This window comes from Callithrix jacchus, chromosome 9 (assembly GCF_049354715.1).
Source record: "Callithrix jacchus isolate 240 chromosome 9, calJac240_pri, whole genome shotgun sequence".
NCBI classification, from domain to species: domain Eukaryota; kingdom Metazoa; phylum Chordata; class Mammalia; order Primates; family Cebidae; genus Callithrix; species Callithrix jacchus.
Window position 1 is genome coordinate 35,911,563 of NC_133510.1, and position 12,331 is coordinate 35,923,893.

The 12,331-nt window shown below is 36.9% G+C and overlaps 1 protein-coding gene across 2 annotated transcripts in view; it reads left to right on the forward strand.

Annotated features, from left to right (window-relative positions):
- Positions 1-12,331, forward strand: part of SLC2A13 (solute carrier family 2 member 13) — a 385,769-nt gene that overhangs the window by 301,211 nt on the left and 72,227 nt on the right. For both annotated transcript variants that reach the window (XM_009003636.5, XM_002752368.6), the window contains one exon: positions 5,247-5,372. In XM_009003636.5, the coding sequence (XP_009001884.1) occupies positions 5,247-5,372 (126 nt within the window). The remainder of the gene's footprint in view (positions 1-5,246; positions 5,373-12,331) is intronic.

Consider the following 12,331-nt stretch of genomic DNA (forward strand, 5'->3'; position numbering starts at 1 on the left):
ATACATGCTCGCTGTAAAAGGTCAATTAGCAGATTCCCCAGAATAGTTTAAGTTTTTGCTACCTTCTTAAATGTCAAGTTGAAGTTGGAAATCTTATAACATTTGGAAGAATTTTGCCACATGATTGTCTATATGTTGAAAAAGAAATTCCATGTCAAGGATGAAGGAGTGGTAGGAAATCTTGTCTTGCCTCCAGAAGACGGAGGCAGAGAAGGGCATAGTCCAGATAAGCACATCAGTTCCCACACAGAGCCCCGCTCTTGGAATGGGAAGGAAATTGAACACTTTTTAATACTTGACCTCCTTTCCCTGAATGAAGTGGTTTGAGGGGCAGTATGGAGTAGCAGAAGGAATAGTTTTAATGCTTTTTTAATAAATGAAAGGCTTTACACCTGCACATACACTATGGAGTATGTTTTGGGAGAGGTTTGAAAAGATATAAGGAAGAAAATTATTAGTGAGACTTGGTGTTGGTCCTGGTTACAAGCCAGAGAAATGAAATTAAAAGTTTGGTCCATGAGTTTGAACATTTGATTTTCAGAGGCTGGAGGAAAAGAGGTGAAGACAGATATGGATGTAGATATCTTTATTTTTGAGTTTAAATGTGAGAAAATTCGTGCCTAGTCCCTTCAGTTTTTTGCTGAGAGGTAAGATATAAGGGAGAAAAAATATCTTTTCTTGACCAACCTCAAGAGTCACGATGGGCATTACTGTGACAAAAGAGAGATTAACAAGAGAAAAGCATAATGAATGTATTTAACCCACTTTTGATGTGACACAGCCGTCAGACATAAAGACTGTGCCCAGGGAAAAGTGCATTTTTATCAACAGTAGTTGGAAATAAGAGTGGAGAACAAAAAGGTAATACCTAATGGTAATAACCTGGGAAGAAGTCGGCGAGGCCTGTTTGTTCAGATTCTTCTTGGCCTTTATGACCTGCTTTCAGAAAATATAGGTCAGAGATCTTTTTTTTCTTTTTGTTTTTCTTTTTTTTTTTTTTTTTTTTTTTGAGACAGAGTCTTGCTCTGTTGCCAGGCTGGAGTGCAGTGCTGTGATCTCAGTTCACTGCAACCTCTGACTCCCTGGTTCAAGTGATTCTCCTGTCTCAACCTCCTGAGTAACTGGTATTACAGGCATGAGCCACCGCGCCCATCTAATTTTTGTATTTTTTTTTTTTTTTTTTTTTTAGTAAAGATGGGGTTTAACATGTTGGCCAGGATGATCTCTATCTCCTGACCTTGTGATCTGCCCACCTCAGCCTCCCAAAGTGCTGGGAGTACAGGTGTGAGCCACCACATGCAACCCAAAGATTTTTTTTTATGACCATGCTTCAGAGGCAAAAGTTGGGAGAAGGTTATGATGTAAGCTCTAAGGTGCCATATTATGGAGTAGCATGTTCTGAGCCCCAGTGAATACAAGTCCATCTTCTAAGACAGTTGTGGAGGAATAAGAATTGGGACTTGAAGAGAGTTGTGGGTGTTTGGGAAATCTATTATTAGGGACAGGAAAAGTTTCTTGGCAGCAGTGAGTATCCAGCTATGGTTGAAAACTGTGAATGTGTATTTGTATCAATATGCCTGGTTGTGTTATTTCTCTGCTAGTACAGAATAGTCTAGAGGTAGAAAAGGGATCAGAAAGAGCCAAACATGAAGTTCTGCAGGGGAAGCTGCAATAGAAGAAACTAAATATGAAGACATAGGATCTGATGAGATGGTTAGAGGGACTCACGTGAAGGTTCCAGAGAGAGGGAAGCAAAGCCATGGAGTGAATGAGAGGTCGGTGGGGAAAGAATGTTGAAGGTTTCTGTGAGGTAGAAGAGCAGTTCTTGGAGTAAGGAGGTTAGGGAATTTGAAGAAAATGAGTGAAATATCTGCACAGGGGATCTATATAGGTGTTCTGGATAAGGGATCAGCAAACTTTTGCTGTAAAAAGCAAGATAGGAAATGTTTTCAGCTGTGCATGCCATTTCAGCTTTGCAGGCCATCATTTTTGTTACAATTTCTCAACTCTCCTTAAAGCATGAAGGCAGTCATAAACAATAAGTAAACAAGTGGACATGGCTGTGTTTCTGTAAACCTTTTTAATGGAATAAGTGGTAGGCCAGATTTTTCTCAGCAGCTGTAGTTTGCTAACCCCAGTCATAGATAATAACTTCCAAGATGTGGAAAAAGTTAAGCAGAAGCAAAGAATTAGAAATCAAGGGGCTAAGAAGCTTCACAATATGTATACTGACTAAAGCCATCTAGGTAACGCTTGTTGAGAATCCATTTGAGGCTGGTGATCATGAATTATAGAAGAGCTACTCAACTGCTCTGTGTGATCCCTTCAGCGACATTTGGCTGTAAGGGTGAAGTCACAGAAAAGGTAAATGTTTGCATTCATATAGGGCAGGATTTTTGCTAGATGGGTATAATGGAATGATAGAGGAGAAGGGAAATTTAGGATATTGAAATGATGGGTAGTGGTCAGTAAGCTAAAGAAAGGATAAAACTGATAATAGAGAGCAAGTAGAGGGGTTAGTAACTGGTGGTCATCAGGAGGTCTAATACCTAGATCAGCTTCATGGGGGCAGTGACTCGGTTTTGTTCTCTCACATGTCCCAGCACCTAGAGTAGGGCCTGGCACACAGTAGGTCATAGGAAGATCATTTAATAAGTAAGCAGGAAAAGTGGGAAGTTGGTGTCATGCTTAAGTAATGGAGGTAGTCATTTGTTATGAATGACGTCTCATATGTTTGAAATGTACACACAAGAAGTTCTCAGTAATACCCTTTATTGTTTTGCTTTTTGGACTTTTATAGGGCTACATATTTTCAGATAAATAAAATTGAGAATAATTTCTCTGCAAATGGGTGAGTTGACCTTTCCCCAATGAATATCATTTAAGGCCACTGAAACGGTTAGCACTGTTTAATTTCATATGGACAGAATACACAAATAAAATACTAGTAGAAATTATCTCCCTTTCCAAATTAGCCTAGTCTGGTTCTCAAAGCCAGACACTCAGGGTACTTACTTCTAAAGCCTTCAATTGTTTGGGTTAGCATGCTTATCACAGGTGTGGAAAATTTTATATTTACATTACTGAATCACCCCTCAGTACATTTGAATGGCTTCTCTTTTGCTTTTTGTCTAGGGCTGAAGTCTCATTCAGCAATAGGGGTGACTGTCTACCTCAGGAAGAGTTTACAGGAGGAAGCTGAAATGATAACAAATCTAAGTTTTAAACCAGGCCAGTTGTGTTAGTCTGTTTTTATTGTTATAAAGGAATACCTGGGACTGGATGATTTATAAAGAACAGAGGGTTAATTGGCTCATGGTTCTGAAGGCTGTACCGGAAGCATGGTGCTGACAACTACTTCTGGTGAGGGCTTCGGGAAGCTTATGGTGGAAGATTCAGGTGGAACAGACACCTCACATAGTGAAAGCAGGAGCAAGAGAGAGAAGAGGGAGGTTCCAGACTTTTTAACAACCAGATCTCATGTGATCTGAGTGAGAACTCACTCATCGCCAAGAAGATGGCACTAAACCATTCATGAGGGATCTGCCCCCACGATTCAATACTCCCCACCAGGTTTTACGTACAACTTTGGGCATGACAATTCAGTGGAAGATTTGGAAGGGACAAATATAAAAACCATATCACCAGTGCGTTCACATTTAGTTTAATGAATCAAAGGAGTATTTTGATTTTGAACATTAAGAAATATTTTTTCTTGGGAGGCCGAGGCGAGTGGATCACGAGGTCAAGAGATCGAGACCATCCCGGTCAACATGGTGAAACCCCGTCTCTACTAAAAATACAAAAAATTAGCTGGGCATGGTGGCATGTGCCTGAAATCCTAGCTACTCAGGAGGCTGAGGCAGGAGAATTGCCTGAACCCAGGAGGCAGAGGTTGCGATGAGCCAAGATCGCGCCATTGCACTCCAGCCTGGGTAACAAGAGCAAAACTCCATCTCAAAAAAAAAAAAAGAAATATTCTTTCTTAGTCTTTTCAGACAACTCATATGTCTTTTGGATGTCTTTTTCAGATGACATGCTTCTCCTTTCACAACCTTAGTATCCTTAGTATCATTACTTGTACACAGTAGACATTTCATAAGTATGTGCTGACTGATCTTTAATGACAACATAAGCAGTTCTCTGAAATGCCCTTTGCTCTATCTCTTTGCCTGCTAAATTTCTTTTATGATTTGGTTCCAATGTCACATCTAAAATGGTTCCCAGCTCTCATAGTTAAAATGAATCGGCCCCTGTCCCAGGTAGCTCATACCCAGTTTCCGAAACATTGTCATTGTTCTGTTTCTCATGCTTGCCTTTTATCTACAAAACAGCATGGATTTTGTCTTATTCATCTTTAGTATCTCTGGCACCTTGAATGTGCTTGCCATCTGTAAAATGCTCTGGAATTTTTGTCTGAAAATGACTGTGACAGGGAGAAAACTCATTCTGTAAGCATGATGTTGATGTAGGCTTTAGTTGGCAAACCTTGCCCTCTAGACGTTTTTGCTTCTTCAAAATTTTTCTTCAGTGAGAATACTGCTGTCAAATGAGCAAGTAGTGATCAGTTATGAATTTGGGATCCAGTTAGCAGATGTGATTCGATGATAGTCTTTGTTCCTATACCTTCTTCTTTTAAATTAAGAATAATACGTCATTGACACTGAGTACATGTTTGCTGAAAGCACAGATTTCACCAAGATGTTAACAATGGCCATATTTGAGTAGTAGTATTTTAAAATTTTTTTTAGACATAATGTTTTTCATTGTTTGAATTTTCTTATTCAGGATATGTATTGGAAAAGAAACAATTTTTTTTTTTAAAATAGGTGGTGTATGAGGTAGACAGTTAAGAGAAATGAATGCTTTGATGCAACTTGGAACAGTCAGGGCTGGATCACACTGTGTCAGTCTATAGTTTGGTAACAAATCTCAGTGGTATAGGAAAGCAAAAGTTTATTTGTTCCGGATTGATGGAGACTCTTCTAATTCAACCTCTCAGATTGAAGCCTCCTTCAGCTCAAAGTGGCTTCCAAAGTTGCTGTGGCCAAAATAGGGAGAATTTGAAGAGACAAGCCAGCTCTCACCTGGCTCAGCGCATGTCAGTTTCCTTGGCCAAAACAAGTGCCAAGGCCCCAGGCTTACTGCTCAAGAGAGTGGAAAATGCAGAGAAGCACATGGAATCCAGTATATGGTGAGCACCAGTTGTCTCTGCCAACATAACTGTAACTCTTTTCATTTTTCAGCTACTGTAATGAATGTATGTTGGATCCAGACTGTGGTTTCTGCTACAAGATGAACAAATCCACTGTCATTGACTCCTCCTGTGTTCCAGTTAATAAAGCATCTACAAATGAGGCAGCCTGGGGCAGGTATATGACTCTTTTTACCATGCAAATATATAATAATGTTTTGAAATGAGGCTTAAGGTTAAGTTTTCAGAGTGCTTGCAGTTCTTTTAAACTGGGCTTGAAAACTACATTACTTTGCAGCATATACTGGTGATAGTGGATGAAAAGCATTGCAATTGTGTGTTTCACACAGAATAGAAAGCACTCAGGCCTAGACTTTTGGAGATCCAGATTTCCCTAATTAGGTATAGGAGTTTGGATCTTTAGTTTTAGGCAGGTGTTCCCGAATACTACCAAGACAATTTCTACCACTACATATTGTTTCATTACACTGTATTTCCAAACTCCCAATCTTTTAAATGAAAGAAAACTGTAAAGTCAAAATGAATTGCTATCACGTTAGGCAGGTGCGGTGCATCACGCCTGTAATCCTAACTTTGTGAGGCTGAGGTGGTGGGCAGATCACTTGAGGTCAGGAGTTTGAGACAGGTGAAACCCCTTTTCTACAAAAATTAGCTGGGAGTGGTGGCACATGCCTGTAACCCCAGCTGCTCAGGAGGCTGAGGAAGGAGAATCACTTGAACCCAGTAAATAGAGGTTGCAATGAGCTGAGATGACACCACTGCACTCCAGCCTGGGCAACAGAGCGCTACTCCATCTCAAAAAAAAAAAAAAAGAATTACTATCATGTTAACTTCTTCGACAGAACTGTTTTTATATTCCTAGAGGCCTTATCCAGAGTTCAGTGAAATTAAGCAAAATAAGGATAAAGGTCAGTAATCACTGGCATATAACTAGGTTGGGAGGCTAGAAATCTTCATCTTTTTGGTTTGTACTAGATGCATAAATGAAATAGTAATATAAAATAAATATTCTGCAGATTTATGAACTAACATTTCTGTCCAGACATATAAAATGTGTAAATGTTGATACAGCTTTAACTTCTTTTGTGTTCTAAATTCCTATAATATGATCTTATCTTGTCTACTCATAGTACTGATAAAGGCAATGAAATCTGTAATAAAATATTGGGTCTCATAGGAGCTATAAAGTATAATGTAATAATTTTATTAGAGAACTGCTCAAAGAGAAAGTAAATTATATGTTGAGTGAAAATCCAGACCACATTTTAAATATATTAATTACAAAGAAATATGTTAAAAAATAAAATTAGTATTTTATTTATTTATTTATTTATTATACTTTAAGCTCTGGGGTACATGTGCAGAACGTGCAGGTTTGTTACATAGGTATACACGTGCCATGGTGGTTTGCTGCATCCATCACCCTGTCATCTACATTAGGTATTTCTCCTAATGTGATCCCTCCCCTATCCCCCACTCCCTGGTATCCCTCCCCTAGCCCCCTACCCCTGACAGGTCCCAGTATGTGATGTTCCCCTCCCTGTGTCCATGTGTTCTCATTGTTCAATACCCACTTATGCATGAGAACATGCATTGTTTGGTATTCCACTCTTGTGTCAGTTTGCTGAGTATGATGGTTTCCAACTTTATCTGTGTTCCTGCAAAGGACATGAACTCATCCTTTTTTATGGCTGCATACTACTCCATGGTGTATATGTGCCACATTTTCTTTGTCCAGTCTATTATTGATGGGCATTTGGGTTGGTTCCAAGTGTTTGCTATTGTGAACAGTGTGAAATAAACATATGTGTACACGTGTCTTTATAGTAGAGTGATTTATAATCCTTTGGGTATATACCTCGTAATGGAATTGCTGGGTCAAATGGTATTCCTAGTTTTAGGTCCTTGAGGAATCTCCACACTGTCTTCCACAATGGTTAAACTAATTTACATTCCCAACAACAGTATAGAGGCATTCCTATTTCACCACTTCTTCTCCAGCATCTGTTGTCCCTGATATTTTAATGATCACCATTCTGACTGGCGTGAGATGGTATCTCAATGTGGTTTTGATTGGCATTTCTCTAATGACCAGTAATGATGAGCTTTTTTTCATGTTTTTTGGCTGCATAAATGTCTTCTTTTGAGAAGTGTCTGTTCATATCCTTTGCCCACTTTTTGATGGGGTTGTTTTTTTCTTATAAATTTAAGTTCTTTGAAAGCCCTTTGTCAGATGGGTAGATTACAAAAATTTTTTGCTCATTCTGTTGGTTCCTGATTCACGCTAATGATAGTTTCATTTGCTGTGCAGAAGTTCTTTAGTTTATTAGATCCCATTTGTCTATTTTGGCTTTTGTTTCCATTGCTTTTGGTGTTTTAGTCCTTGTCATGCCTATGTCCTGAATGATATTGCCTAGGTTTTCTTCTAGGGTTTTTATAGTATAAGGACTTATGTTTAAAATTTTAATCCATCTGGAGTTCATTTTTGTATAAGATACAAGAAAGGGATTTAGTTTCAGCTTTCGGCATATGGCTAGCCAGTTTTCCCAACATCGTTTATTAAATAGAGAATCCTTTCCCCATTACTTGTTTTTGTCAGGTTTGTCAAATATCAGATGGTTGTAGATATGCGGCATTATTTCTGAGGCCTCTGTTCTATTCCATTCATCTATATCTCTGTTTTGGTACTGGTACCATGCTTTTTTGATTACTGTAGCCTTGTAGTATAGTTTGAAGTCAGCTAGTGTGATGCCTCCAGCTTTATTATTATTATTATTATTTGCTTAGGATTGTCTTGGCTATGCAGGCTCCTTTTTAGTTCCATACGAAGTTTAAAGTGTTTTTTTTTCCAATTCTGTGAAAAAAGTCAAGGTTGATGAGTATATCTTTGAATCTATTAAATTACTTTGGGCAATATGGCCATTTTTATGATATTGTGTCTTTCTAACCATGAGCATGGAATGTTTTTCCATCTGTTTATGTCCTCTCTTCTTTCCTTGAGCAGTGGTTTATAGTTCTCCTCGAAGAGGTCCTTCACATCCTTGTTAGTTATATTCCTAGGTATTTTATTCTCTTTGTAGCAATTGTGAATAGGAGTTTACTCATGATTTGACTCTCTGTTTGTCTATTACTGGTGTATAGGAATGCTTGTGATTTTTGTGCGTTGATTTTTGTACCCTGAGACTTTGCTGAAGTTGCTTATCAGCTTAAGGAGATTTGGGGCTGAGACAACGGGGTCTTCTAAATATACAGTCATGTTATCTGCAAATACACAGAATTGGACTTCCTCTTTTCCTAACTGATTACTCTCTACTTCTTTGTCTTGCCTGATTTCCCTGGCCAGAACTTCCAATACTATGTTGTTAGGAATGGTGAGAGAGGGTATCCTTGTCTTCTGCCAGTTTTCAAAGGGAATGCTTCCAGTTTTTGCCCATTTAGTATGATTTTGGCTGTGGTTTGTCATAAATAGCTTTTATTATTATGATATACGTTCCATCGATAACCTAGTTTACTGAGAATTTTTGGCCTAAGGGGCTGTTGAATTTTGTCAAAGGCCTCTGCATCTATTGAGATAATCATGTGGTTTTTGTCTTTCATTCTGTTTATTTGGTGGATTACGTTTACAGATTTGCATATGTTGAACCAACCTTTCAACCCTGGGATGAAGCCAACTTGATTGTAATGGATAAGCTTCTTGATGTGTTGTTGGATTCGGTTTGTCAGTATTTTATTGAGGATTTTTGTGTTCATGTTCATCATGGATACTGGCATGAAATTTTCTTTTTTAGTTGTGTCTCTGCCAGGTTTTGATATCAGGATGGTATCATAAAATGAGTTAGGGAGGACTCCCTCTTTTTGTATTCTTTGGAATAATTTCAGAAGGAATGGTACCAGCTCCCCTTTGTACCTTTGGTAAAATTTGGCTGTGAACACGTCTGGTCCCGGACTTTTTTTGGTTGGCAGGCTACTATATGCTGCCTCAATTTCAGACCAATGAAATAGATAGACTGCTAGCCAGACTAATAAAGAAGAAAAGAGAGAGTAAAAAATAATAAAGGGAATATCGCCACTGACCACACAGAATTACAAACTACCATCAGAGGATACTACAATTAGTATTTTAAATGAACACTCAAAACAGTTTTTTAAAAAAATACTTAATTTATAGCTTTCATAAGCCAAACTTAGTGAGTTAACTGATCAAATATTTCTAGATTACTAATTCATAGCTTTAAAACTTTAGTTTTGTTTTTGCCAATAGGAGGAAAAAAACTATGTTACTCCTAGTCTAGAATTATGAACATGTTATGAAATCTGTTAAAGAAATGTGTCATTTCCAGTATTTATATAATTAATTTATAAACTTATTAGTACTCTCTGTTAAATAATAAGGAAAGCAATAAATTCGATATTTCTCTTACCTTCAGTAGAAGGGTTAGAAGTTGGAGGCCTCAAAGCAGGAGTTTTGTTTTCTTTGTGAACAACAAATCATACAGATTTTTAGTAGAAATGTTTATTAATCCCTTTATTTCAGAAAGATTAATTTAACAGCTCACTCTTACATTTTATTTGTATTTTTATACCATCCATAACTGCACATAAATTAGAGAAAAGTAAGACACAGATAATAAAACTAAGTAGCAAAAATAAACATAACTTAAAACAAATGTTCACAGCATATTCTTAGAATAGTCTCAAACTCTTTACAAAAAAGAAAGAAAAGGCAGTCATGTTTTCTTACTCTTCCGTGTGCTGAACAACAGTGCTCCTTCTAGGTGAGCCACTGCTATTGGTTACCTCCTTAGTTTTGGCTAGAAAGGAGCAAAAAGGCAGGATGTGTTCACCACGAAAAATTCATCAGATAGATTTTTCACTTATAGGTAAAATAATATCCAGTATGTATGATAATCAGTAAATATTTTTGTTGATTGGTTGGTGGTTTGGTTGCTAGAGTTCATGGAATGGAACTCTAAGGGCAAAATCAGCCATTACCTTGGATTCACATCTAGAGATACACTATTTACAGCTATTTCAAGGTCAAGTATTGAGGAAATTTATAGCCATGTATTCTGATCTCTAACTGTAGCTGTGTTTCCTGAAAAGACATGAGGTGGAATAGGAACCCCATTGATGATGGAAGTAGTATAATAATGTTGATGAACTCTGAAATTGTCAATATAATGAAAATCATTTGTCGTATGGTATGAGATTAGTTTGAGACAAAACTTTAAAGGTCCGTCAGCATGTCTTTCTATATCTACATTGTTAAATTTCAATGAAACCTTTTTTTTAAAAAAATTATTTAGTAGACTTTTAGAAAATGTAGTAGACTGAACTGATGCAGGAAGATCTCCTTCTGCCCATTACCTTACCCTATACCTCCAGCATGCATCCCACACACATACAAGTTTAATGCACTGTTGAACTTGAAAGAAATCGCCAGGTGCCACAAAAGAGTGTAAGTGGTGAGCCCACCTGGGAATATCAGAAGATAATATAGGCCTTCCAGTTGAGAGGTTAGGGTTTTTAATGCTGAGGGAGATACACTCCAGGCCTTGCCTCTGTAGCTGTAAAGCACTATCCAGGTTCTCAAATAGGGACAAGAAAAATTCTAACTAGACTGGGCTTGGAAAGCTACCAACTTCTCTGCTGATCACATAGGACTACAAATGGAAATAATGTCACACATGAGAAAGCAAAACCAAGAGCCTTTGCTGTGACAGAGTGTGTGTTCTTCGTGCCTTCGTGAAGTGGGAACCATGAGTTGAGAAATATAAACACTAAAATAAATAAATTGAATGAAAAGTAGGTCCTAAACTGGAGACATCCATAGAGGCATGTTAGGAATCCACATGGAATTGTCAGTACTCAGTGTACATAAGATGTCCATGGGAAGCAACTCCTGGTAAATACAGAAAGACAGTCAAAGAGTATTAGGCTGGTGCAAAACTTAATTGCAATTTACCATTACTTTCAATGGCAAAACCACAGTTAACTTTTGCAACAACCTAATAGAAACCACACCAATTATTGGAGGCAAGAAAGCCACCAGGTTTGACAGGTGGACAAATGAATACCTAAAGAACCTTGCATTGCACACACACAAAAATTGAAAGAGACTTTAAAAGAAGTAAAATAGTATATTTTTAAATTATACTGAAAGTTGTATTCTTATGATTTGTGCAGTATATATGTCTATTTTTATATGAGGCAGATATGTTATAATTCAGCAATTTTTGCAAAAAACACTTGGGAAGCTGAAATTCTAAAGAAATATCATAGGATGTGGTATGAGAACTTTTAGAAAAAAGCCTTCTAATTTTTTTTTAGTTTTTTAATTTGTTAAATATAGATGTTAAAAGTATAAGAGTAAGCTCTTAAAATATGAATTATCAGAGGGAGAAATAAGAGACTCAAAGTATAATAAGACAGAAAGAGGTTAAAAAACGGAAAAATTACATCTAAATGTAACTATTTTTACAATAAAAAATAAACCAATTAAACACACTTGTAAAAGACAAGGATCGTCATATGGAATTTTTTAATACAGTTGTTTGCTGCTTACAGGAGACAACCACAGAAAGGTTAGAAATAAAAGGAAGGAAAAAAATTAGATAAGTAATAAGTTGATAAGACAAAAAATAGCAAAGACTAGAGTGTTTAGAAAATTTACAAGCTTGATAGAGAGCCAAACAGAACCTTACATAGAGAATTTCATTCTTTTCAAGAAAACATGGAACACTTATGAAAATTTACCATGTTCAAGCACAAAGAGTAAATTCAATAAGCTTATATAAATATAGATATTTTAGTAAATCATAAATAAATATAGATAAATAAATATAGATATTTTAGTGAAGTATAAATAAATTCAAATAGTATCATCTAGAACGTGTTTTCTAATAAAAATGCAATAAAACTGCAGAATAATAGAAACATATTTATCACCCCTTCTAGTTTAACTTGGAAACTAAAAATAAAACACCCAAAAAGCAACTTCAAATTATTAGATTTAGAAGAAATCATAGTGCGAAACAAGATGTTAAAATAACTAAGCAGGTCCACATGAGGTTAGAAGTAGAACGTAGAGTAAGCCTGTAGAGTTAGCAGAGGATA